At 34.6% G+C, this 27,933-nt stretch overlaps 2 protein-coding genes and 1 pseudogene across 3 annotated transcripts; 1 reads left to right on the forward strand and 2 right to left on the reverse strand.

The window, feature by feature from the left end:
* Window positions 1-11,703: 11,703 nt before the first annotated feature.
* Window positions 11,704-15,322, reverse strand: LOC143568689 (uncharacterized). The gene is made up of 5 exons (XM_077054781.1): window positions 14,363-15,322; window positions 13,182-13,218; window positions 12,449-12,685; window positions 12,332-12,379; window positions 11,704-12,239 (listed from the first exon to the last, which is right to left on the reverse strand). Exons 1-5 carry the CDS (start codon window positions 14,656-14,658, stop codon window positions 11,985-11,987), a joined length of 873 nt encoding a protein of 290 aa, XP_076910896.1. The 5' UTR covers window positions 14,659-15,322; the 3' UTR covers window positions 11,704-11,984.
* Window positions 15,323-17,024: 1,702 nt separating this feature from the next.
* LOC143568700 (uncharacterized) lies at window positions 17,025-20,941 on the reverse strand. Its single transcript, XM_077054789.1, has 9 exons — window positions 20,803-20,941; window positions 20,664-20,714; window positions 19,653-19,674; window positions 19,382-19,496; window positions 18,911-18,943; window positions 18,090-18,215; window positions 17,898-18,004; window positions 17,761-17,832; window positions 17,025-17,676 (listed from the first exon to the last, which is right to left on the reverse strand). Exons 1-9 carry the CDS (start codon window positions 20,938-20,940, stop codon window positions 17,324-17,326), a joined length of 1,017 nt encoding a protein of 338 aa, XP_076910904.1. The 5' UTR covers window position 20,941; the 3' UTR covers window positions 17,025-17,323.
* A 6,282-nt stretch (window positions 20,942-27,223) lies between these two features.
* Window positions 27,224-27,570, forward strand: LOC143567363 (large ribosomal subunit protein eL39-like; annotated as a pseudogene). The gene is made up of 2 exons (XR_013141402.1): window positions 27,224-27,306; window positions 27,398-27,570. The product of XR_013141402.1 is annotated as a large ribosomal subunit protein eL39-like (transcript).
* The last annotated feature ends 363 nt before the right edge of the window (window positions 27,571-27,933 follow it).

The raw sequence follows: 27,933 nt of genomic DNA on the forward strand, positions 1-27,933 counted from the left end.
ATGATCACCACGGTGGAACTGACCTCGCCAGGCCGTTGGACACATAGCCCATCCAACATGCGTACAATCGAGGCTACCTAGCATCCCAGGAAAACCATGTTTTTCTGCGTGCACCTCATATATGCGTTGGATGTCATACATTGTAGGTTTACGCAGATATCTCCGAGAGTAAATCGATATGACTCCTACGTATATAAATACGATATAAGTATATATATATCTATAGTTATAGGCATTAAAATAATCTATAAACATATAATATATATTAAAAAATGTAATAAATATTTAATAAAAACTAAAATTAATGTTTTTTACCTTGGCAGAAAAAATGAAGGGATTCATGTGCAACCCTTTTCGACATCTGTAAATACTCATCCAAAGCGTCCGAAGAAATGCCGTACGCTAATTGACGGATAGCAGCCGTGCATTTTTGAAGAGAGGTAAAACCGGGGAGACCCCTAGCATCCTCCCTTTGTTGAAAAAAGGGATACCGTGCCTCTAAATCACTTGCCATACGCATGAACAATTGTCTGCTCATTCGGAAAGGAGTTTGAAAATCCGACTCCTCGTATACCGGTTGAGGGCTAAAATAATGTCTAATCAAAGTATCGTTAGCACCCGATCGATCACGATCACGAGGTGGTGCTCTAACTCTCGGGCATCGAGGTTGCTTGGCTTGATTTTGCAAAAGATCCACCACGGTTTCGGTCAAAACTCCCCCTACTTGAAGAAGCAAATCATCCTCTTCGGAGGAGTCGGAATCAGACGAGAACCACGACATTTTTTTTTTTGTTAATTTTGAGAGGATTTTAGGAGAAAAGGTGTATAATTGTGAAATGGAGTATATTTTATAAAAGTATATATAAAAAGTTTAAGAAAATATTTTTTTTTTAATTTAATACGTGCCAACGGCTCTTTTTGCTAAAAACAAGGTGACTTCCTCTCTCTCTTCTCCCGCTACCAAGCTAACGCCTGCCTCTATTTGCCCTCTAGCGCCCCCGTTGAAGCCCCCACACCCCTCAGTCTTAGATTTTATTTATTGTAAGACATTGTATTGTAGCTAGATCTATGACGTTATATATATTAGGCTGAGGGGTGTGGAGCGCGAGAAAGGGCGCGTGAGGCCATCCACTCGCGCCCCGGGGCGCGAGCACCACACCACCGAGGCGCGAGAGGGGCGCGAGCGCGGATTTCCAGGCGGGCGCAAGGGTGATCGCGGGAGAAGAGAGAGGAAAAGCTGGTGGGCCCACCCAAAAGAGCCGTTGAGCTCGGGTTTTTTTTTAAAAAAACCTTTACAAAATCCTATATAATACCCCTAAATCAACCCATTTTAACCATATCAAACACAACTTCAATCTCCAAACTCATATATAATATCCCAAACTCCTTTATAAAACCCAAAATTTTTTTCCTATATATAACCCATTTCATATAAATTAATTACCACAACTTCAAAAAAAAATCCAAAAACAACCCATCGTCCCAATTTTTTTTTTAAAAATAATGTCGTCGTACTCGTCTGATTCCGACTCCTCCGAAGAGGATGATTTGCTTCTTCATGTAGGGGGAGTTTTGACCGCAACCGTGGTCAATCTCTTGCAAAATCAAGCCCATCAACCCCGACTCCCGAGGGTTAGAGCACCACCTCGTGATCGTGATCGATCGGGTGCTAACGATACTTTGATGAGGCATTATTTTAGCCCTCAACCGGTATACGCGGAGTCGGATTTTCGAACCCGATACGTTATTGGACTCGGGAGAGGATAATGGACGTCGTCTACACGTGTCTTATCCTACACAACATGACGTTAGAAGACGAGGGCAAAGCTATATGCCAAAACTACCAAGGTGACATTCCGCCACAACCGTCCACAATCAGTGATCAACAAAAACTTCATAACATAGCAAATATCAAGAGCCGTGAGATACACGGGGATCTTCGACATGAGTTGGTTGAACATTTGTGGGCGAGGCGACCAGATGATCTTGTATTAGATTAGTTTTATTATTAAATATTATTATTTGTTTAATTTTTAGTATGTTTTTTTTTATTATGAATTTTCAAAAAAATGTGTGTTTTTTTAAATAATTTCTTGTTTTTTTAATAATACGTTTTTTTAATACATTTATAAAAAAATAAAAAAATAAACCGCTCGCGCCCCCTCTCGCGCCCCTCCACACCAGGGCCAGGGGCGCGAGCACCACAACCAACACCCATCTTATCAAGTTTCTCTCTCTGCCACACGTCACAATATTATTGGCTGGAGCCCCACTCGCGCCCCCTCTCGCGCCCCCCACACCCCTCAGCCTTAATAAGTTGATAAAACATTTATGATATCGAATATGATTTGAATGTTATTTACGAGAAAACAAAACATTTTAGGCCGGTATAAGTCTCAGGGAATGAGACGTACCAGAAAGGTACATACTTACTGCGGTGGATCTGCGTGTACTACATTGTAGCTGCGTTTCGTTTTCTGATTGGTTGAGAAGTCCTATAAGGTGGGGCCCACTCCTACGTGGACCACTCTTGACACGTCAGTAGCAGGTTGTCCTTGTGAAGCCTGTAATGTTCACAATCATTTCTTCCAAACAAAATATTCCCTTAAATAGTATTTTGATATACACATTATTATGTTACAATATTTAATCAATACATGATTAATGTATTCTAACAATTCAACTAACAGTATAATATATATATTTTTAAAAATAAAAACAAAGAGAAATGTAACACAATAAGGTTTCTTTCATCGACATCCTAACAAGGATGTATAAATTATAATGTATAGTTTAAGGTTTTAAACAAGACGGAATTAGATTAAAGGTCTATTTGGTACCGTACTTATGATGATGGATCTCAAGGTTTTGTTTTTAGATATCACAAGAACAATGTTCCAAAATGTCATTTATCATGATATTTTTCTTACATATACATGTTTAACAATATACGGAGTTTAATGATATCAAACATTTTTAACGGACGAGGACATGCAACATAAAATAGGAGTCGAATTAGATAATTGCCATATCATGTCTAAACCCACATATCAATCCAAACAGTATTACTAACATACTTTACTTTCTCTTTTCTAACTAATCTTACAACCAAACGCCACCTAAAATTTCTATCCAAAGTGTATGGATGTTACCAACTCAATACATACAAAGTAAAAACTTTCAAGTACAGAAAAAGTTGTTTTTTATGATGAATTCAAAATAATAGGTTGGAATCCATAAAACTTCTACCGCTTGTATGCCCAACTCCCCCCCCCCCCCCCCCGGTCTCCCTTCGGGGCGGGCTGTGGTGTACTTGAGTTTCATGATTTAGGCCGGACACTATTTAATGAAAACAAAACATGTTATTACATAAATAATATTGTATTATACCAACATATTGCGTTCGCTCTAAGCATATATGTATATAAATAAAAGGGTATTTTTCTTTGTGAGCTTAATGTAAAATTAAGTTTTATGAATTATATATTAAATAAAAAAATTACTTTATGACTTTAATAATGTTACAATAATGCATATTAGTCTAAAAATATATAATATTTTTTATTATATATAAAAAAGCCAAAAAAATAAAATCTATGTTATGTATTAAAAGAATATAACCGTTCCTTTTGTTTGTCCAAAACTTATCTATATTCTTACAACTAAGCAATTCAATAATGTTAATAAACATATATGATTAAAAGTGGGTTTTTTCCTTATGGTGATTTTAAATGAGTCAGGTTTGAGTGTTAAAATCAGTATAGACGGTTTGCATCCCGTCTCATAAAATATACATCCAGATATTAAGATGGTTTCAATTGTTATTAAAAAAAAACTAAACTTAGGTTTTGTGATTAGATTGAAGTGGCGCATGTGATGTCACTACGTTATTTTGCTTCCAGTAACAAGGCTCAAATGTGCCCTTAAAAAGTAAAAACATGCATAATAACTTTCTTGACTTCTATTTTCCTCATATAAATACAAAATATACTCACTTTAAAGTGTTATATTATTTTACCTTACACAATCTATTATTTATATAAACATTTATTATATAATTGCATGATTTGTGTGTATACGTATAGAATGAGTTTCGAACTATTAAATTATCTAAAAACTTAAAAAAAAACTCTTAAATAACGTTTTTATAAAGTATTTTGTATGTATGTATATTTATATATAATAAAAAAAACCGAATAGTATATATGATCTAATGGTTAGGATATTTTGAGAATTCTTATAAGTCGTGAAAACTTTAAGAAAAACCCAAAAAACCATGTTTTTTAATATATATATATATATATATATATATATATATATTAAAATAATGTATATATAAATCGGAAGCTTCTACACTCTTTTAGGAGGATTTTCACCAAAAAAGAAAAAAGGCCAAGAGATTTAATTTAAAAGGAATCGAAAAAAAAATACCGTTATCGCATATTACCTATGTTATATCCATTTACGTTACGTATCAGCGGCAAACTGTAAATGCTCATTACACATGTTTCAATGGCCGGCTCATGTATAAAACAAGTGTTAAAATTTTTTTCTAGTAAATGTAACTTACATATAATACATATGAAAAATATTAAAATATATGTTTTTTGTGTTATTTTCAAAGTTCTCTTGATTCAGATGGGTTCTCAAAAAAACCTAATCCTGTGATATAATATACGTATAATTACAACAAAGCTTGTGGGCAAATCCAATTTTGATGTAACTAAATATATACCTGCAATTATAACAACCAACTAACGTACTCTTTCACAAAAAGTATCGTTTCAACTTAATCATGGTGATGGTTCCCCGGATATAAAAGGGGAGCTTCTCCCCCTTCGCCGGAAATCGTTTTGAAAATGAAAAGTGAAAGTGTGGATTACAAAGAACCCTCTCCCCCTTTATATACTAATCGCAATTAATGCGATGAATTTAATGCGGAAGAGAGAGAAATCGAAGGTGCAATGAAACTATGACACGTGGCAAAAAGCAAGCTGGCAACAGCTGTTAAAAGGACGCGTACCATTAATTTCGCGGCCACGCGCCCGAAAAATCGCGCCCACGCGCCTGAAATAGCGTCTGGAATGACCAGGTACTGTCACGTCACCATAACTTCCTGCACGTCCTGACACAGTCAGAAGAAACTGTCGCACGACGTTTCAGCAGTTTGGACTGTTCTTATCCTTTCACAAACTCTTCGAATTTCAAAAAAAAAAAATAATAAATAAAAAAATTCAAAAAGATTCAAAAATAAGCGGGAGAATACCCCTTACCTTGGCAACCAAGTAACTGTAAGACAGGTGCGGGTACAGTGTTAAGGCAAAACCCTTCACATACTTAGCACCTGCAGGGAATTGAAGCCAAGAATACCTCGGCAACCAAGTAACTATAAGACGGGTGCGGGTACAGTGTTAAGGCAAAACCCTTCACATACTTAGCACCCGCAGGGAATTGACGCCAGGAATACCTTGGAAGTAAAGTAACCATAAGACGAGCGCAGGTACAATGTTAAGGCAAAACCCTTCACATACCTAGCGCTCCGCAGGGAATTGAAACCAAGAAGGATCTTCTGGGCAATGCTTGCGGAAACGGGAATAACATCCCCGCATAGCGGGAATGTCGGGAACTACATTGTTTGAAGCTTCAAGATGGAATTGGTGGTTTTAACATAATTGATCATTATGTTCAAAACTACCAAAACCTCATGGAGAATCCACACAAGTGGGACTCAACACTCCTGACTTGCGAGGAGGTTACAGACCTACCCGCATCATACCCAAAGATCAAGCAGGAAAGTCGGGAATTTCTGCAAGTGACAAGGACTTCCGCGGGAAGAATCCCCATGGAAAACCTTAAAACTAAACCCTTTTCAAAACCCTTTGCTTAAGTCCAAAAGTTCACCTCACTTTATTAAACATTCATGAGAAGAACATTGGACTGGGGGGACTTGAAGAGGTAGGTCCCAGCAGAGCCCAGTTGGACCCGCAAGACTCACCTTGAAGAGAGACGTCTGCGTAGAAACCAACTGGATCCGCAGGACCCACCATGCTCAGAGACGTGACGTCCTTACGCGCAGTACGCAAGCTGTTCCCGCAGGAAATGCCTCCCAATGGTGAAGTACTCTGCCTGTTCCCGCAGTTGCGGATACAAGCCATCAGGGAAGGCCACCCGCGCAGCAAGGCTACACGCACAAGGCACTTAGCTCTCAATAATTCAGTTGTCACCTGAAGGAATGAGCAAACCCGGGAACAATCCCGCACAAAGGCGGGAGGGGGAATACTCCCGCCCAAATAAGCCAGTCCGTACGATACGGGAAGATCTTTTGTACTGTACATGACGAGGTATGGGCAAAAGATCTGACCAAAGATACGACAGCTCATTGACAACAGTATGGCGAGCAGCATGCTCTTGTACTGTATGTCACTATTAGCCGCTGCCTACTCACCAACTCCTGTCATACCACGTGCATAGCCGGCAGTTGGTGGAAAAGGAATAGTACACAGCAGGCCTGGTCACTATCAGCCGCTGCCTACCCACCAACTACCAGCATGGCACGTGCGTAGGCCACAGTTGGTAGAACAGGAATACTATTCAGCCGGCTACACCTTGGAAACCTACCTTCGGCTATAAATACCCCAAATGGTATGATCATCTCATCTTATCATCATATACTATCTCGTATTACATATTATACCTGATATCTGCTCTAGCAATCTCTTAATATACATTTATATTCAAGAGCAATCTAGTCTGATTCTCACGCCGGAGGGTGGTCACAAGGAGGAACCCCCCCCCCCCCTTCTCAGTGACGAGCTCACGGTTTCTGTTTTGCAGGTTATCAGAAGAACCATCTTTGCCGGGTCTAACCCCTCGTGGGAAACATCTAACCCCCAGGTTATCCGTAATCTGCCCGGGGTCCGATTAGTGTTTCTTCATATCGTTTCAACTTAATCATGGTGATGGTTCCCCGGCTATAAAAGGGGAGCCTTTGGTTTGATTTTTGGTATGTCGATTTCATAACAAAAATTTTCCATTCATTCTTATTCTCTTTGAATTACCCAATAGTGGTGGTCGCCATAGAGAATAGCGTGTAAGCGTGTAGGTAAGTGAAGTGGTTGTCTGGTCATCATACATAATGAAAGTTGTGAACATATGTGAAAAGACGGTGACATGCATTTCAAAACTGCAAGATCAATACACATTATAAAATCTTAATTACACACGAAAATTAAAGAAAAAATGGCTTGTTAAACATGATGATAGCATAATTATTGAACAAATGTCAACTAGGAAAGGATAATTATAAAGTCCCATGAATTTTATAATCACGCATGACCACTAAGCCGTTACTTTTTTAAGTCCTAGTAAGTGGTAAACAACTTTTTGTAATAAGTGGATTACTCATTGCAGATCATTGTCATATTTTCAATCAAACTCCACTATTTGCTTATGCTTTACATCTTAATTAGTAATCATATAACTTGTCAAATTTTCGTAGGATTTAGTAAATACTTTACTATACTTTGTCTTGTTATTAGGTTTTGTGCGTAAAAATGTAGCATAGTGTTAATGTTGATTTAGTTTACTATTACTAACTAGTTGTCTTCTATCCGACCCAAATTTTATAATTCATTTAGTGTAAACTATGGTTTTCGTCTTTGTTGTTCATTTAAATTTGCTATTCAGTTCAAAAGTTTTAAATTTGCTATTTCCGTTCATAGAGTATCAGTTTTGTTGAAAAGTTTCGTTAACATATTTTGGACATGCTATAGGGACGAAAATTGCACCGAAAATGAAAGCCTAGGGACAGAAATAACAAATTTTAATTATGGGACTGAATAACAAATTTGAACAAACCACATAGATGAAAACCGAACTTTACTTAACCTTCATATTATCTGTTAATATCGAATTTTAAAATAATGAATAGTGTAAACTGAAAAATAGTGTAGTTGATGGACAAAGTTGGGTTTAAGTGCAACAAATGATAAATAATAGGTTGTAGTGTTTATCAAAATATTAAACATCACTTTAGATTTAACCAAGTTTTTTTTAATTATATTACAAAAACTCGCTTTTGTCGCAATAACAAGTTCCCTAGTTGTAAGGGACATTGTGCTTGTGAGAAGAAGCAATTTTGTTTGAAAACGAGAAACGATTAAACTCATAGTAAATCTTAGCGTGTCAACCTTTATAAATATTTTGTTGGTCCGGACTTAGGAGAAGATACAAGTGTAAAGATGTTAGAACAAAGCTCAATCAAGAGCGGAATATAGCCATTTACTATCGACTATTACAGATTTACTAACTTGCGTCAAGAATGTTGAAGAGAATATATGTTTTATTGGCATCTATTGTTAATGTTAATGATAATCAAGAAAATGAAAATACTTCTAAATAACACATAAATTTGTTATCCAAGGTAATAAAACCTTTTTTACATATAAACCTCCTTCATTCTTATAACCAGGTTATATTAACTATGTTACATTTTATTATCCTTGAATGCATTTATTATCCACTCCGTCATTACATCATATCAAACACTATACAATGATTGATTTCATCTAGTAATTGTGTTATATCGGTTAAGACGGCAGATTGTATGACCGAGCTATATCTTTTTCTAAATCAAATTTCCAAACTATAACTGAATTGATTTTTCGAGTTATAATACTTTATTTACCAAGCTTATATTAGCTTAATATATTAACGATATAAATAAATATTGCAGGAAGAAAAGTCTATAATGCATAACAACCTAAAAATAAAAAATCTATTATCACACACGTCCCCTTTTAAGAAAGATGATACGATGATCTTCCTATCCTAGGTATTATGTTTCACCTAATGTTTTATAAAGATTTTTTTAAAACCGGTTGAAGTATTGAACGTAATAAACAAAGAAAATAAAATGTTTAAAAAATTATATAACTTTATATCATTATTCCACCAAATAAGTTATAAGATATAAGACTTAAGAGTAATCATGAATAAAAAAAACCATATATACATTAAAATTGTAATAAAAAATAAGTTAATGATTATAATTTTATTTTGTAGCAAAAGGTTCAAAATCTTGGTGCTCACATTTATAGTTTTCAAATCAATTTCACTTTAAATAATTTCTCCTCTGTGTGGCTACAAGCAGGAATATAAGAAGTTTTATTCACTTCTTACTACAAATTGACGAGACATACAATTTCTTAAGTCGGGTTACTACCGACTCAACTTGCAAATCTGAGGTTGCTTGATCTAGTCGCAAAATCTGATTCGATTCAGTCCGACGGTTTGTCAATACAACAACAAAATGGGGGAAAAAGAAGAAAAAGGTTGGTTCGCTCACTATCTGTTAAAACTTAAAACTTAAAACCATGCGAACTAAACCAGTGAGGATCCGACTAGTTGTTCGTCTGCATATTTAAAAACATTGGTTTCGCGCTTTAATAACTTTCACTAGGCTTTTGATTAAAACTAAAGCCAGGTATATGGAGGATGATTTGTATGTATAATCAAATCAAATAATGCTAATAATGTACAATTACACTATGTATCACTAATCTTGTTCTTATAATATTACATGGATAACAAGTTTAATAAAGTATGGAATATTTGAAGTTTGAACAGTATACAAATCTTGTTTATTATATATGTGATAGTGTGGGCAAGGTGGCCTTTTGAGTATCTTAAGACACAAATCTATGGGGAATATTCTTCTTTAACTAAAGTCAAATTGCTGACAAATTATTTTGACTTTCAATTTCCAATGCCACTTATATGCCTTTATTTTTGTACCTAAGTTTCAGCAAAGGCCCGGACACACAGAACAATTCTTTCGTCTGAAGAACAAAACTTGATGACTCGGTCTACTCATCCCAAGAAAACACACGGCTAAAGAAACCCCTCGGTCAACCCCGAACAAATAGCTTCAGAAGGACTCCCACTCACGACGTCTAGACCAATTTGCCTTTAATAACATTGTAGCTAGGTTAAGTTGCACATAAATGACAACAAGATAATAGTTTCAACCTCAAATTTATTAACTAGAAATCGTGTCTTAATGTATAAATCCAAACATGACATGATTCAGGTTAACACGAATACGACCCAATTAATCTATCTTTTATTTGTATATTAATATTTGAAAATTGCAAAACTTACAACAAAAATACAAAATTAAACATAAATACTTGTTTCATCTCTATTATCTTCTAAAGACATAAAATATCCCTTATCCAATCAATTTAAGTCATGACATAAAACAATTTCTTTTGAACTATATAAACAAACGGATCAACCCACACAGTTGTCAAGTCGACCACAACACAACTCAGTTAGCTAAAAGTGTTTGATGCAGGGCCAACACCAAAAGCCGCTTAGAGCCCGATCTCGCGAAGGATACCAGGGTCCTTTTCTCCCTTTTTTTTTGTAGATATAAACATATACATCTTTTAAAACAATTACAAACTATAAGTATAACCCACAAACATTTGTTAAACCCACTACTCTTTTTAAAACCCATAATAAACTATTAACTAACATACATGGCCCAATAGTCAAATACACAATTACACATGTAAGTAGCCCATTAGTGGTTCGTATTTTAGTACTCGTTTAGAACACTCGAAATCTTGAAGACGGGACTGGTTTGTGGGTTCGACCCGAATCTCTTTAGACTAAACCCAAACTTGGAAGTTCATGTCAAATTTATGTATGTTCTCACATTAAGTTCGAGTGAATTTCATAAAATCGTTTTAAGTAAAATACAAAATTTATAATTTTATATATGTTATAACAGTACAACAGGAAAGTTGTTACCAAATCATCACAAACTGAAACTCATTTATTGAAATTGTACCTTATGCATAAATCAATACTTGTACCATAAACTTCATACATATAATTTATTATATTCTAACCAGATTTCACATAAGCTGATTACTAACATCAAGTAATGCCAATGAGCTAGGTTTTGAGTGGTTGTCGGTTCGAATCCTATGCTCACCCAGGTTTTTGTCACGCCGTGTGTTTTGCCTGAAAGTCCAATGGCCGTCAAGTGGTTTTTGTCACGCTGTGTGTTTTGCCTGAGAGTCCAATGGCCGTCAAGTGACAGTCGATGGTATAGTTTCCCGAGGATACGTCCAAGCCAAATTCTGAAGCCAGTATGGGCCCGGTTAAGCCAACATAGTCTGGCCAGAGTGAGGCAACGGGGCTCTACAATTTGAAGAGTGTGGTGACCTAAACACAAAAAGAAATTCGTCGTTTAAAAAAAAACAAAGAGCTTTAACTCAGCTGGCATTAAAGGAAAAATGAAAATTTGGAATAGAGGCCGCAAGTTCGAATCCAGTCCCAACCGGGTTTTACCGAAATGGGTATTCGGTCAGCCTTTTACCCCAGAACAAGAGATGGTGGGCTTGAGCAACTCACCGCTGTCTAGAGGTGCACAAAATACGAAGTTTCAGACCCGACTCGAAACCGGTTCCTACATGTACCCGACCTGTTATTGGTATTGGTATTGGGTTTCTCCCTGAAACCGGACCCGTTGGAACCGGTTCTACCTTTACTCGATAGCCAGGATATATTTGTTGATCGTTAAAACAAAACTAACATCAAGTAAAAGATTCTCAATATATAATAAAACAATAAAAAGATCATACCATCTCATCCTTTCACTCAAGATTCAAGATTCTCCACAACTTTGATTCACAAATCTTGATTTCACATCACAATAACAAAGAATCTAAAAATCTAGCATAAAAAAAATCAACAGTTTAATTACAACCATCATCAAATGCAAAAGCATAAACAATACCACACATTAAACTTCCTCTAAAAACAGATTAAAAAAACCATAACTTTAATTCAGTTTGTCAACAACTCAAGATTTCTTGATCCGCGGTATCAAGTTTCAAACTTTCGATTCGGGCTATCAAGATTTCTTCGCCTGCTCGTAATAATAAAGAAACAAAACACAATCATCCTCTTCATTTTCCTCCAAACCTCAAACACCGGTTGTGTTTGACTTCTTCGATACTTGGGACTGAAGAAAGGCGTTGCTTGTTCTTTAAGGAAAGTTTCTCCACTGCTTTTATAAACTTGCTTAAATGTTTTATGTATTCTGGAAAACTTTCAAGGTTAGAGTGACCACCACCTTGGACCCACAACGGGTCATATTTGTCTTTCGCAAGCTCCCATAATCGTTTCCCATGTGAGAAGTCAACGATTTCATCGTTCGTACCCTATGAGTCAAACGAGTCCACAACTTTTAAATGACACCAAAAAAAATATAAAAAAAATTGTGCGGTGAGTTAAAGAAACGAAGGTTACTTACATGTATGACTAAAACCGGGCAGTTGACTTTCTGTACTTTGTCAATATTCTGTAGCAAAAACAACATAAGGGTTAGTGAGTTGGTGTCAAATGGTTGAAGGGCAAACTTGTAAATTACCTTGAAAATGTCGAACCAGAAGGTCATTTTGACGGGATAGAGGACGCGTATTCCTGAAAGAATAGCGCTATGTAGAACAACGCCTCTTAATCTTTGTAGTCTAGAAGCCAAGTGTAATGTGGGCCCGCTGCCAACGGATTGTCCATATAAGATCAAGTCTTCTTGCTTGATTCCATAATTGTTTTTCAAACAGTTGTAGACAGCCTCAATGTCATAGTATGTATTGAATTCAGATGGCTAAGTATGAAAGAAAACAAGTGGTTAATAATTGTTACAAGTGTTGACTATTGATAAATATCTAATGTATATTTCATTGGTAAGAAAGTAAAAGGAATCTTGAAGACCAAATCGAAGGTGCCAATGCTTTACGGTTACCATGATCGTGTGGGTAGAAAGGTAATTTTAGGATTCTATGTTGATTTTGAGATGGAAGATGTCTAAATGCACATGGTTTAGTAAAAAAAACTCGGTTGAGAGTTAAGTTTTTAAAATACCATTTTAACATTATATAAGGAAAATAAAGTGGATCATAATCAATGTCATCGTTAAACTTTAATCACAACATTATGCATAAAGTATTTTTTATATTTAACATGCTAATTTAACAAAAGTAATTCATCTTAAAATAGAAAAGGTTGCACTTTTCGTGAAATTAATGCGTACGCACGCGCGTATGCATACATACGCACAGACACACACATGATAAGCAATTATGTTTAGCATTTTGGTTTACCTTGCCGGTGGAAGCTCCATATCCTGAATAGTCATAACTGCAATATAATATACACAAAATATTGTTACTTTTTGATAAAAATATATACTTTGACAATTTAGGTCAAACATGTTACTATAAAAAGATACAGATGCTACAAGTTGTATAACATATATGGCACCATGTTCACTAATGTTTTTCATATATGTTACAGAGTTCACAATAGTTATCAAGATCTTATAAAAGATAGTCTGTTTAATTATATGGCAAATAAAACGGTACAAACTTTTAAGACGTTTAAAATCATCACTAAGCTATGGTATTGCTTTTTGAACATAGTAAACACAAACCCTATGAAAGTCTAGCTTAATTAACTTGCAAAAATGAGATAAAAAACAGAACTTGCTTATCGAAAAGATTTCCAAAATGACCAAATTACCCTTGTTCAAAAAAGGGATCTTGAACTGGGAAACAATGCAAACACCCTTGTAATATCCCTTCTCATAATCCAATGACTAACGACACTAAGGAGGCGTTTGGATGTGCGTTTTTAATGTGATTACATGATACTAAATAAAAAGAATCTAACAAGATCAGATCATAATTCATAAAGACCGGCAACTAACCAAAATCAATATTACTATAATCCAAGAACATAAATCCAAAACCCTCAATTTCTACAAATTCACATAAAACCATAAAACATAAAGATTTCCAAGAACAATAGAACAAATATCACCTAACTTGCAAAAAAAAAAACACCCCTAATTTTGAAATACCAATAAGATCATAACCCCCGAAACATGGCATAAAAGGCTCAAACTTCAAAAATAACATAACTTGGGCTATGGATGGAATTACAGACCCATAACTAGTGGACGAAAAGGTCCCGTCAAGCCAGATCACGTGGCAAACAGCCTACGGCGGTACCCGAATTCACCAACTAGGGTTTCAATTTGGTCAACCAAGAATTTTCCCCAAATTTTGCAATTTTCAACCGTTTCATGTTATTAGCCTAACACGCCTAAATCATTGATTAACATACCTTACGCGTCTACTTTAATTCCTTATTATTTCAGTATTAAACTATTATTTTGTACCTCATAAAACAAAGAAACAAAACACATATGAACACAATCAAAACATAATTTTACACCAACAAACATTAACTATACAAATTTCATATATCTTAACTACAGTACCTCATAATATTAACTCTGAGGTGAGCTCTAAGCTCAATAAACAGTTCCTTCATTTGGCCCAAATCAGCAGCATTACCATGAGAATACAAAACAGTCAACTTCCCCAATGGATGCTTCCAGAAAGTAGCAACAACTTTGTTGCCGCCTTTAGTATCAATCAAATGAACATCAACATTCTTGTCTGCTGTAATCCCTGTAAACACAAGCCTTGTGTCGTCTTCAAAAACATCATATGTTGGTGGGTCTGGTGGGAAAAATGCAAACTTTGCAGCTACATTTGAGGTTACATTCCCCATTGATGAACACCAACAAAAACCAACTTCATCAAGATTAATAATTAGCCCAAGAAAATGAAAACCCAGATGAAAGAATGGGTTTTTATATCTGGGTTTTAAAAGAATTGTTCAAAATATTGTTTAAGGAACAAATACTCAGTTCATAAAGAATGTTAATTTGGCCAAGAAAATGAAAACCCAGATGAAAGAATTGATTTTTATATATGGGTTTTAAAGGATTTGTTCAAAATCTTGCTGAAGAACAAAATCCCAGTTCATAAAGATTGTTAATTAGCCCAAGAAAATGAAAACCCAGGTGAAAGAATTGATTTTTATATCTGGGTTTTGAAGGATTTGTTCAAAATATTGCTGAAAAACAAAACCTAGTTCATAAAGATTGTTAATTTGGCCAAGAAAATGAAAACCCAGGTGAAAGGATGGGTTTTTATATATGGGTTTTGAAGGATTTGTTCAAAATCTTGCTGGAGAACAAAAACCCAGTTCATAAAGATTGATAATTTGGCCAAGAAAATGAAAACCCAGATGAAATAATGGGTTTTTATATCTGGGTTTTAACGAATTCGTTCAAAATCTTGTGAATTTGGCATCAATTTTCGGAAAAAGAAAATCCTTTTTTTTTTCAAGAAAAGTTGGGTGTCAATTTTGTTTTAATAGGAGTAGTAATAATTAATAATATTGTGTAGAATGGGCAATGGCGATTATTTCTATTTAACTTGTTATGTTTGTCACATGCTGGCCTAGGTTTGGCAGGCTTTGTTGCATTAAAGCTACAATACATATAAAGTACAAAAAATGTTTATGGTTTGTATCAATTTTTTGTTATTTTATTAACAAATTTTGTTCATATTTACAATAGTTATGTTAACATTATGTTGTTTTTTGTCATTCACTAGCATTAACCTACGTCATGATTGTAACGAATTTCTAAACCAAACTAGAATTATGTACGTATGTTTTTTAGTTAAACAATAATTCTGTATATAAACTGGGTTCCGGATATTTGGAAGCAAAATGGTTTTTGTTACTAAAATGTTTCAAAATCTTATTTTTAATTGGTAAAAAATGATCAAGTAAATAATAGTAAAAGACATTTGAAATCGGTGACTAATGGTTAAAAGGTCATACTCACCTCGAGCCAAAGTAACTCGTTAGAAGTTTCTTTATAAAGAACAACGATACTAGAAAACTCTTTAAAACCCTTCGAATTAATGATAATTAGGAAAAAAATGATCAATAGCTTAAACTATATATACATATATTGATTAAAAACAAATACATTTAACTAAATATATAATTTTATAGAAAAACATTTAAGATTCAATCTAAACATATAATATTTTTATAATTAAGAGAGAATATATATATATAAACATTGCACCACTCTAAAAATATTCTATAATGATTATTCTTAACATATAATTATTAACTACAATGTTCTCTTTTTCTGTTTTTTTAATAAAAATAAATAATTATGTGTGCTAAAAAGGACTAAAATTTAATATTCTTTCACAAATAAAGAAAACAAAATATATACATGTAAATAGGTAAAAGGAATAGAGTGGGTCAAAAGGCCAAAAAAATAACATATGAGATGGCATGGAAGTTGGTGTCCTAACAAAAGCCAATGCCTTGAACAAAGCTAAAGATGAATGGCAATATAAGCTTTTCCTTTTCTCTATTGTCTCATCTTTGACTGATTAATTATCAAATTATCATCAAATAAACTCAAATAATAATAATAATAATAACAATAATAATAATAACAACAACCTTTTTTGTGCTTTTGTGTATGTTTTTTCTTGTTGTCTAAGTGATTTTTTTTATAAAAAGTTGGTCATGGTGTAGTGTACTTCAATGATCATGCCAAGCATACCTCACTTTATAGTCATGTATCATCTTTTAATTTTAACAATCTCACATTAAGCATGAGTTGTGTTGGTATAGAAAAAGGATACTCGAATATCATGTGTGTATCATTTGATACGAGCAAACAAATAAAGTCATATTTTAGGGAAACATAGTTCTAAAAACATATGCTCAAATCCGATTCCATATCTTTTTTTCTTTTGAAAGGCGATTCCAGATAATGTAACGTGAGTAGACAAAAGACGTTCTTATAAGCGAATCTAGACGAAAGACTCAGATCTGATTCATGTATCATTCAATATGTTTAGAAGAAAATATCTTTTTGAGGGATACATGGATCTAGAAAACCAATTCTCAAATCTAATCCGTGTATCATTATGAAAATATATATATATATATATATATACTATTTATGAACCATACCCGAATCTTAAAGGCAGACGGTCAAATCTAACTCTCGTTTATGTAACGGATAAAATTATTTCCATGATATATAACACACCTAATAAAATATATACTTCCATGATTTCCCCATATAATAACAAAGTAAAGTGGTGTACCATCCCAAAAAAAATGAGTCAAAACTTACAAATTGACCTGGCATCACCTTTCAACATGTCTAGGTAATGGTGGACCACTACTTTCATGTTAGCTTAACCTGTTACCTGCCCATGCAATATACAAAAGTACCTACTAATAATTATTGAGATGAGATGGTAAAACTTTATTTAACTGTCAACTATATTGATACATATTATTAATAAAACAGTTAAATTTTACATCTTACAGATTAGAGGTGTTAAGTGTTAACCATGTTACTACTAAATAATATGTGTTCCTCTTCAACACTAGTGTTGTCTCCATTTACTGAAACCCAAGTTTCTGCAATTTTCTCTACTTTTCCTTCTTTCGAGTCGATTAAAGTAAAGGCTCGTAATGTATGTTTTGGGTTTTCGGTCAATGGGTTGTCACGGAATCTTTTGACCCGAGGAACAATGGCCCCGTTTAGGTATATGGTGTTGTCATCTCCAACCACAATCATTTTACGTGGACCGTTTCCAAACGCCAGTTCTTTATGCATGTGACCAAATACAACAAGTGGAACAGGATATTTGGTGTTGCTTTTAAGTTGAGATATAGCAAGTGCTAAATCTGTATCAACTCAACAAATATGTATAAGATTATACATATATGTGTATATACAAACTAGAAAAATTAAGGTGAAATAATAGTCACCTGGATCACCGTGGTCTCCACCTTCACGCACCCAATCTCGCCCACAAATGTCGTTAATGTTGGAACCGAGACCTGAACATACGAATTTAACACAAAACCATTTGTAAAAAGAATATAGGATTGTATAAAAAGGTTACCAGTGGGTCCGTTATGAGCTAGAAGAATAATGGAATGATTATTTGGTGTCCCCGAAGCAGCATCGGATATTCTTTTTGCACTCTCATTCATGTTGTGAACTCCATATCTAACAGAAATTCATTGTTCACCGAATATTTTTTATAAAAAAAAATGTATTGTTTGTATAAAAAACGACAAAAAAATACACTGACCTTTTAGCTAGAAGTTGTTTTCTAAAAAACCTTTCGCCTCCACAAGAAAAGGGACGTCCTCCGATGACACTCAACTTTAATGGACGGAAGTCTAACCGTTTGTAACCAACATGCTCTTCTCCAAAACTGAATTTCATAACATGAATTAGTTTTATTCATCAATGGGTTCAACATATGACAATAAACTTGACACTATATGATTAATAAAGTGACAGATTAATAAAGACCATGCTCATATTATTGTAATATATAAAGCTAGATCTGAATATATGAAAAAGTACTTGAAAGAACAGCAGGCCAGCAGCTTAAAAAGTTAGAAAGCAAAGAATAATTATGAAAATGCAGATGGTGATGATGAGGATAATGAAGAAGCTTTAAAGGTGCAGTGTGTACAGTGTACTACTGGTAATGGAAGCACAGAGCTGTTATGAAGACTGCAATGAACCAACTCTGCACACAAATTACTGTTTAGAAGAATTGGCTGCGGTTTGAGAGTCTTAAATTCGGTTACATCAAATGGTATGCGCTGTCATTATGGAGGGAGTATTGTTACGGTATATTTGAGATTAGGGGTGTGATGGTAATTGTATAGTGTAAGGTCTGACTGTATGATAAAGGCAACATGACTTTTGACTTCAGATTAAGCAAAACTAAAGTTTTAATGAGCAAGGCATGCAAATAAAAACCATTACTTATCTCAAATTATCCAGGGTACGTAAGAAAACAAAAAGAATGACACATTTTTGGTATTAAAAACAACAACGTGGTATGTTACACTAACAAGAGAAAAATCTTCATAATTGAAAATAAATAAAGCTCACCTTTCCAGCTGAAGTTGGACCGCGTCTTTGCGTCTTCAATTCAATGACAAAATTAGAAAGAAGAAAATATAATATTAATTATGAGAGCAAATCAAAGGAAGACAAATAAAATGATTAAAACTATGTTCTTAAAATCGCATACTATGCTCAAATGTGTGTCATATCTTATTTTCCTTTTCATATTCTACGTATAGAGTTCAATATGATAAATTGATAATGTGTTCATCATGACAAACTAATGGTTAAAGAGATTTCATCATGGCTGTGAAATATAGCTCCAGGGGCTAAGTGATTATGTGTCCATCAGCCTATCAGGCAGTCTAATATTCAGATGATCAAGTTTTTCAAATGGTTTACAAAACATTATTTTCTGATTATTTGTGTTTTGCAAACGCCATAATAAGATATTCTCCCTAAAAAATGCAATGCCAAACACCCCTAATCCAAAATACCTCGTATAAGTGTACTTACTTTTCAGAAAAATTTTGAGTATTCCAAGCATCATGATTTCCTAGAATAGCCGCTTTAGCAATTCTGAGAGCTGCAATGCTCCTAACAAGTTCAGCATTTTCATTACCAAAATCACCTGGAAACGCATGCAGACAAAAAGAACAACACGAGACGGTTGAAAAACAAAGAATAAAATAGGATCGCAGATCACCATAAACACTTCAAGACTGGAACTTTAAGGAAAGCTTGCCAGATAATCAAAAAGAAGCAAGCATTGCATGAAAAAACCTGCCTGTAAACAGCACCAAATCTGGCTGCAATTTAAAAAAAAAGTGTAACTAATAACAGGAAAATGCAGAACAATAACATCATGAGTGATATGCGATAATGAGAGTGTTTTATTATTATGTTCAAGGTGGTCTATAGTTGTATGCACACACATACATATGAAAGCATCAATCATTCACTGTGATACTATCTAGACAATAAGAATACAGAGTGACCATCAAATGCCATCAAACCCTGGATTTAAATTGAATAAAATGATCTAGATTGAGTGGTGAGCAGTTCACGAGCCGAGCCAGGCCAAGCTCCGGCTCGGCCTGGTTTTTAATAAGAGATTTAATAAAATACAATTTCAAGTCAAGTTCAAAACACACACACACACACACACACACACATACTATATTATAATACATATGAGGAAGATACAAAAGGTAATTTACATAATTTTAAGAGTATAATCCCCTGTCTCTTTAAACGTCGATAACTCTTTTGTAAATCACCAACATAAGTGTGATGATCCCCATCGTATCGAGTGGGAACCCCTCTACTATAAAGTTACAGATATATAATAAAGGTAAAATAATTCAAGCCATAACCGAGCCGAGCTGATGAGCCGCAAGGGCGAAGCTTGCTTGGTGCCCCGTTTATCGCTTACTAGTGTAAATTTTCGCAATTTCGTCCGAAAAAATTTATAGGTATCGAGTCCGATCATCCCTGAATACTTTTGGCCTCCCCTATTATTTAGCCCAAGCTTCGCCACTGGCTCGGGCTATACTCATTCACAAACTGAGCCAGATCAGCTCGGTTTTAAACCGTGCTAATTCAAGCGAGCTCCGAGCCACGAGTTTTAAAGATGTAGCAATTAATTGTGAGACAAAATTGTAATGTATACTGTATAGCTCATATTAATTATCTGAAATCTAGGTTTTAACATAAATATGATTATGTATGAATTCACCACACGAAATTATTATTATTATTATTATTAAAACAAAATTGAGTAACAATTATTAATTACCTGCAACAGATCAAGAGCTTTGGAATCCTCTTGCAGATTCCACTCATCATGCTTCAGATATATTCAAACAATTAATAATAATAATAATAATAATAATAATAATAATAATAATATCCGTTGAAAGCACACACAAACTCACCACGTCACCGACAACGACTATTCTGACAGAGGAAGCCATGGACGATCGATTGAACTTAGTAGTAGATGAATAACACGACTGCGTTGCGGTGGACGAACTGAAGATACTTGGCGCGTGAAGTAACGCGCCGGTGAACATGGATGGAGATACATTGTACATATACTACTTACTATTATTAATTATTAGTTTTGACTTTTTAATTTTTTTTTATTAAATCAGTTTATAGTAAACACCCTCAAATTTTATAACTTGTTACGAGCAGTCCTTGGTTATTTTTTATTTTATTATATCTTTGTGATTTATACTATTTTATATTCTTTTATTCTTGGTTTTTAGTTATATAAGTTTTGCATTCATGTGGTTGACAACCGAATGCTTCGAGGTTTGCAGAATCAAACCCATTTGCCGAACTTTGGCTCCACGACTAGCTCATCCCCCTGCTTTCCATAAGGCATGCGCCACATCCTCCCAAACCTCGTGACATGGTGCACGGTGTGGGTGCTCTTAGTTCAATCTTTGTTTGTACAATACCATGATTCAAGCATTGTCTTAAGATTAATAAAGACGTACTTCAGTTAGGAATTGGCAAATATTGTGATTTATAAGGTTCGGTTTGGCTAGACCGGTTAAAGGTAAAATTTTGATGGTTTAAGAGTTGGTTAAATTAATAATTTGTGTTTTAATAAAAACAAATATTATATGTGCTAGATTTCTCTACATGACAAATTAATATTATTAGGGTATTTAATGTTAACTTACCTATCACCCAATTGATGTGATACTAATTTTGATGCTTTAAAGTCTGACTTACTCAGAAACATCTTTAGAGAGAAACATATGTGTCAAAAACCCTTTGGCCAAATTTCAAGCTCAGACGTTAAAGATACAAAGCCTTTAATCATCACTAAGTAATAATTGATGTTCCAAAGACCTCTTTGATAATAACTTAAACCTCCTAGAGTTTTTTAAGGTTAACTTACTTATTAGCACCCAAGACCTCTTTTTTGTTGAGGTGGGGATTTTGCACTTTTAGAGCAAGGAATTGCAAGAAACTACCATCTATATTTCAGACTTCACTATTTTCTATTTTTAAGTGTAAGTGTCTTTTGGGCTCTGTATATGCTTTTTGGATTTTTCTCGAGCATTTTGGACTCTGTTTGTGGCTTTTAAGCTCTTTTTATCTTTTGGGCACCGTTTGTACCTTTTGGGCTCCGTTTGTGCATTATGGGATTCCCTTTATGCCTTTTGGGCTTTGTTTGTGCATTTTGGGTTTTGTTTGTGCCTTTTAGGTTCCCTTAGTGTCTTTTGGGCTTCCATTATTCTATTTGAGCTCAGTTAGTGCCATTTGGGCTCTCTTTGTGCCATTTAGATTACGCTTGTGTCTTTTAGGCTCTCGTCGTGGCTTTTGGGCTCCTTTGTGCCTTTTGAGATCCGTCTGTGCCTTTTGTGTTTCGTTTGTGCCTTTTGAGATTCGTTTATGCCTTTTTTGTTTCATTTGTGCCTTTTGAGATCCGTCTGTGTCTTTTGTGTTCCGTTTGTGCCTTTTGGGCTCAATTTGTACCTTTTGGGCTTCTTTATGCCATTTGGGCTCCCTTTATGCCTTTTGAGGTCCGTTTGTGCTGTTTGAGCTCTCTTTATACCTTTTGAGGTTCGTTTGTGCCTTTTGGCTTTCATTTGTGCATTTTGGGCCCCCTTTTGCGCCTTTCGGGCTCCATTTATCCCCTTGAGTGAAATTTAGTGACAATAAAGATTTTGACTCCAATCCCCCAAAACACTTTTAATTCGACTTAAACATCAACTTTCTCAACTCTCAAGTGCATATTGGGTTGTCTTGAGATCATCATTTCAACCAATTCCTAATACATGAACATAAAAAATCTTGTTAAATGAAGGCTACCTAACATGTGCCAAACACCATAAGTAACATTTGTGAGATATTAAAAGAACGTAAACGGGTCAATTCCAGTTTTCATCTTTTTATTAGTGTGTATCACCATCTTAACCTTCATAGCTTGAAATAATACGTACTACAAAGAAATTGATGCTCTATATTATTTTAGGATAATAAAAACTTTGCATGTATCATAGTGTGGGGTAAAATCTTTTGTTTTACAAGTGAGGGGCAATGGCGATCTCTTCAAAAAGTTGTCATTGCCAATAACTTAAGCCAAATTTTAAAAAATTATGTTAAGTTAATACTATTTAAGAAACATGCAAATAAATAAATAAATAAGTTTACTATGATATACATAATAGATAGTTGTTTATACTTTATAGCAAGGGTATGCACGATTCGGTTATTAGCCCCAATCAAATTAAGCAATTAGTTTTTGGTTAATAATCAAAATCAAACTCATGTTAAAACTTTTACTTAGAAACACATGAAATGGATGCACACATACATGAAATTAATAACAAAACACATTAAATGAAGATATATATATATATATATATATATAGATAAAAGATCCAATACAATAATCCCTAATCATACATTACGTACGCGAGTTCCTACACTGTTGATTTCAAAATCACGCGATGGCAATATTGTAAATTTCATCAACTATGATCCACTGCTCCCATCGATTCCGTCCGCCTTCACTATCACCGTTCATCAATTCATCATCGTCCAACGATTGTATTCACCGTCGCGACCATCGACGTTACCGTCGTGAACACCATCTTTCTCCGTCACGAGTTATTCACAGGTTAGTTTATCAAATTGATCAATTGAAATTGAAATTGATGAACTAATTGATCAATTAAACTTTGAAATTGATCCAATTAATCATCAATTTGAAGTTTCAGTTATCAATTTTGAGTTTGAGTTCTGGGTTTTAACATTGAACGTATTAACATTATCCTAAAACGTATAAACATAACGTATAAACTTTTTGTACTGAACTTTTAAAGTTTAATTGATTTTTGTTCTGAACGTTTAAACAGAACGTATAATACGTTTAAACAGAACGTATAAAGTTGTTGTATAGAACTTCTAAAGTTTTTTGTATAGAACTTCTAAACCTTTTGTTAGAACTTCTAAAGTTTTGGTACAGAACATCTAAACTTGAACGTTTAAAGGTGTTCGTTTTGTTCAGAACGTTTAAATTTGTAGTTTTGATCAGAACGTATTAGTTAAACGTTTAAACTTTTTGTTCATTTTTTTGTCAGAACGTTTAAACTTTTTCTTCATTTTTGTCTAAAATTTTTTACTTTAGAAGTTCTAGACAAAAAGTTTAGAAGTTCTATACAAAAAGTCCAGAACGTTTAAAGTTTTTGTGCAGAACGTTTAAACATGAACCCTAATCATAGCTCAATTAAGTGTATTATTATGCAATTTCATAATCGATTGATGATTCTAAAGCCTCATACACATCAATTCTATTGATTAAATCAACAATTTTTGATCAATTTGAAGATTTTTAATGTTCAGTGACGTTATTTTCAATTTTGGGTTTTAACTTTTGAGATTTCATATTGTAAGTTGTGATTAGAGTTTAGAAATTGGATGAGATATATTAAGGAGTTCTGAATTTGGATCGGAATCGATTTTAAATCGATGAATTTGATCGTGAACTACTGTTTGGGTTATTTACCAAACTGCCACCGCGTGAAATTGAAATCGATTACCAGCAGTGTCGCGCACGTAATGTACGACAAGTTATTATTGTACAATAACTCACCCCTATACACACACACACACACACATTAGATGGCGGTATAAATATGAAATGATGGTCGTAAAACATGAAATGTATGAAAACATGGAAGGTTTGGTTTGGTTAATTTCTTTTAACCGATGGTGTTCAGCTATCGGTTAATTTTGGTTTCGTGGGTTTTCGGTTAACTGTTTGGTTATTAACTTATCGATCATCCTTTGAGTTTATAGTCTGGGTCAAAAGTTATGGGTTTTAGCAACTGAAACACATTTGAAAGTACTGATGGGTTGATCATTGATGTGCACACCCGAATCTGGAACCATACCCAAAAAAAAAACTGGATCGAGTTTTTTATACTTAGGTTTTTACTATCCAAAACCGTACCCGACCATACCCGTAGGGTACAGATGGGTATGCATTTATGTATCAAAACCCGTACCCGTATCAGACCCGATATATACCTGAGAACTGGAACCTGTTTCATACTCGAAATCGAGGTTTTTTAAATACCCGATCTATACCCAAAATTATCCAAAAAATACCCCAAATATGCATGTGAAAAAAACCAGAAAAACCCGATAATAGGGTTTTTTAATATCCGGTTTTAGAATACCAAGTTCTATACCGACCCGATCCCGGTGCATAAGATATAGTTTTTAGAGACAATACCTGCATCCGAACCCAACCCGGGTATGACCAATACCTAATTTTCCAATACCGAAATGGGTTGTAGAAAAACCCGATTTGGCGATTTATGCACCTCTAGTGATGGGTTATTTCCTCACATATGTGACAATGGGCCTGCATTTGAAGCCCACACAGAGTCAACCCTAAGTAGCTATATTACACAAAACCTTCATCACAGCCGCTGCTGCCATCTAATCTAATCTTACTGCAACAAAGAAGACAAGCAGCAGCAGCAGCAGCAGCCATGGTAATCTTCTATATCCTATTCTCTTTATGTGTCCAAATCGATTATTATTATTATTATTATTATTATTATTATTATTATTATTATTATTATTATTATTATTATGTCATGCCTTTACGCTCATTTGTGGAGTAGTTGCAATATTTTGTTGCTTCATTTTATATTTAAATTTGGGCATTTTATCACTATTGTAGTGTTCACCTTAGATATGTGGTGGTTGAATTTACAGTTTGTAGATGCAATGATGTGGTTAGTTTAATCCTTTTCCGTACAGAATCCTGTTTAGGTTACCATGATTCAAGTATACATATATTTATTTCACCTAGCAATCGGTTAACATTGTAGTTTCTACTGTCCGGTTTTGTCAGACCGGCTTAACTGTTCATTTTTGATGGTTTGAGGTAGAGGTGGTTTAAAACTCAAAACTGGTTTGGGTTGAAATTGGTTCGGTTTGGTCAAGAAAAGACAAAACCGGTTTATGATCGGTTTCCGTTCGTGTTGAAACCGGTTTCTTGACAATGTTACGATCGATTTCGGTTCAGGTGTTGCCCAGTTTAGGCCGGTTTCGGTTCGGTTAACCAGTTTTGGTGAAGAAAATTACAAGCTGGTTCCGAACCGATTTCTACATAATTGGTTTTGGTTCGATTTTCAGGTCGGTTTAATTAACCGGGCTATTTGCCCACCTCTAGTTTGAGGGTATTGGTTAAATTTTTATTTTTTATGTATTATAATTAAAAATATTTATATAAATGCTATGGCTGCAAGTAGGGGTGTACACGGACCGGACCGAACCGGACGAGAGCATGTCCGTGTCCGTCCGTTAAGCTTTTGACAGACAAACGGACGGTTCACGAACACTCTACCGAACGAAAATTCATGTCCGTGTCCGTCCATTAAGAAATTGAGTTTGTCCGTGTCCGTCCATGCCCGTCCGTTAATATTTTAAACGGACAATAATGGGCAAACGGACACTAATGGACATTAATGGACAAACAAACATGTGAACATTAATGGACAACGAACACTAATGGACAAATATAAACGGTTGCATATTGACACCAAGCATATATCTAAACAACTTCACATACAAATTAGGAATTACACCATATAACATCCAAATATACTTAACACTTAATATATTAACATAAAGTGGATCACTATAATATAAGAGACATCAAACATGTGTAGTAATATAAAAGTGTTATTAATAACACTAGAAATTCTGCAGTTAAATTACAATACTGGATAGATATAAACACTAACGATACCTGATGGACATTACCGGACGTAATTGGACGAACGTTACCGGACGTTCACGAACACTATCGAACGGACTTGGCCCTTGTCTGTGTTAGTCCGTTAAGCTTACCGAACGAAATTTTTGTGTCCATGTCTGGTTCGTTTATTAAACGGACGAACATAAACGAACTTCTTGGACGTCCGGTTCGCTTACAGCCCTAGCTGCTAGTTTATTTACTTCATAAATTATTTTGTTGTTTTTTTTGTTAAAATTAGATGATAAGAAATTTAAAATGTATATTTTTTTATCATTTGGGTTGGTTTGGTTTACTGGCAGACTCCAACCAGTAAGTTGTTCTGTGAAACTCAGCTTTTCATATCCAATCGAACCAGCTGATTTAGCTCGGTTTGGCTGGTGTTTGAACATCATAAACTTGGTTTCCAGGTGCTAGTCATCTAGAATATTTATAGATGTTTGACTCGGTGATTAGTAACTTGATCTACAAATATCTTTAGAACAATTACGAATAACACACTATAAATTATTTTGGATGTATTCTTTTAGCTCGCATTTTGTTTTAATACAGCCGTCGCACAAGACTTTCATGATCAAGAAGAAGCTTGCGAAGAAGATGAGGCAGAACAGATTCGGATGAGAACCGACAACACCATCAGGTCATAATTTGTTTTGTAGCAATCTTGATTTCATAGAAAGATGCCATATTTTTATTTTTTTATTAACAAGTTGTTTGTTATTATTATTCAGGTACAATGCGAAGCGCAGGCACTGGCGCAGAACCAAGCTTGGGTTTTGAGGTGCTTTTGATGATGTTTTATTTTATGTTAAACGGGCTATGAATTTGTTTAATCACATTTTGTTCTTTCGTGTACCTTAAATGATTGTAGACGGTTCAATATCTATGATGGTTTATTTCACAATTTGCATGTTTGGTATTTAGCCCGATTATGGGCAATTAATGATTGTTGTCAAGTATGTAGTAAAAAAACACACGCAACTGAAACGAGCTTCTTGGTCTAAATGCATGCAACACAAACACCTTAATTCATTTAGGCATGATTACATACTGAACCAAGCTTTAAAATAGACACTTTGTTAGGTCGTTTACAAACAAAACAAGGCCTTGTTTACATTCCTTCGTTTAGCTATTATCATATGGACAGATGGTTTACACAAGCATAACTCAATTAAACTATAGTAATTAAAGAAACGAGTTTGTTCATTTTATAACTGAACACAAAAGAACATAAACTAATGAACAACCATTCACAAACGATTACAAA

This window comes from Bidens hawaiensis, unplaced genomic scaffold (genome assembly GCF_021521415.1).
Source record: "Bidens hawaiensis isolate Kalapana, Puna unplaced genomic scaffold, B.hawaiensis_p1.1 tig00001236_1, whole genome shotgun sequence".
NCBI classification, from domain to species: Eukaryota; Viridiplantae; Streptophyta; class Magnoliopsida; order Asterales; family Asteraceae; genus Bidens; species Bidens hawaiensis.

What these genes read in the sequence shown, in the direction of transcription:
- LOC143568689 (XM_077054781.1), bottom strand. Translation starts at nt 14,658, where the DNA reads ATGGGGAATGTAACCTCAAATGTAGCTGCAAAGTTTGCATTTTTCCCA. An exon ending in CTCAGAGTTAATATTATGAG is followed by an intron (nt 13,219 to 14,362) that starts GTACTGTAGTTA and finishes ATTATATTGCAG; the next exon opens with TTATGACTATTCAGGATATG. An exon ending in GCCCGGTTTTAGTCATACAT is followed by an intron (nt 12,240 to 12,331) that starts GTAAGTAACCTT and finishes TTTGACTCATAG; the next exon opens with GGTACGAACGATGAAATCGT.
- LOC143568700 (XM_077054789.1), bottom strand. Translation starts at nt 20,940, where the DNA reads ATGTTCACCGGCGCGTTACTTCACGCGCCAAGTATCTTCAGTTCGTCC. An exon ending in AAACAACTTCTAGCTAAAAG is followed by an intron (nt 18,005 to 18,089) that starts GTCAGTGTATTT and finishes AATTTCTGTTAG; the next exon opens with ATATGGAGTTCACAACATGA. An exon ending in AGCTCATAACGGACCCACTG is followed by an intron (nt 17,833 to 17,897) that starts GTAACCTTTTTA and finishes TCGTATGTTCAG; the next exon opens with GTCTCGGTTCCAACATTAAC.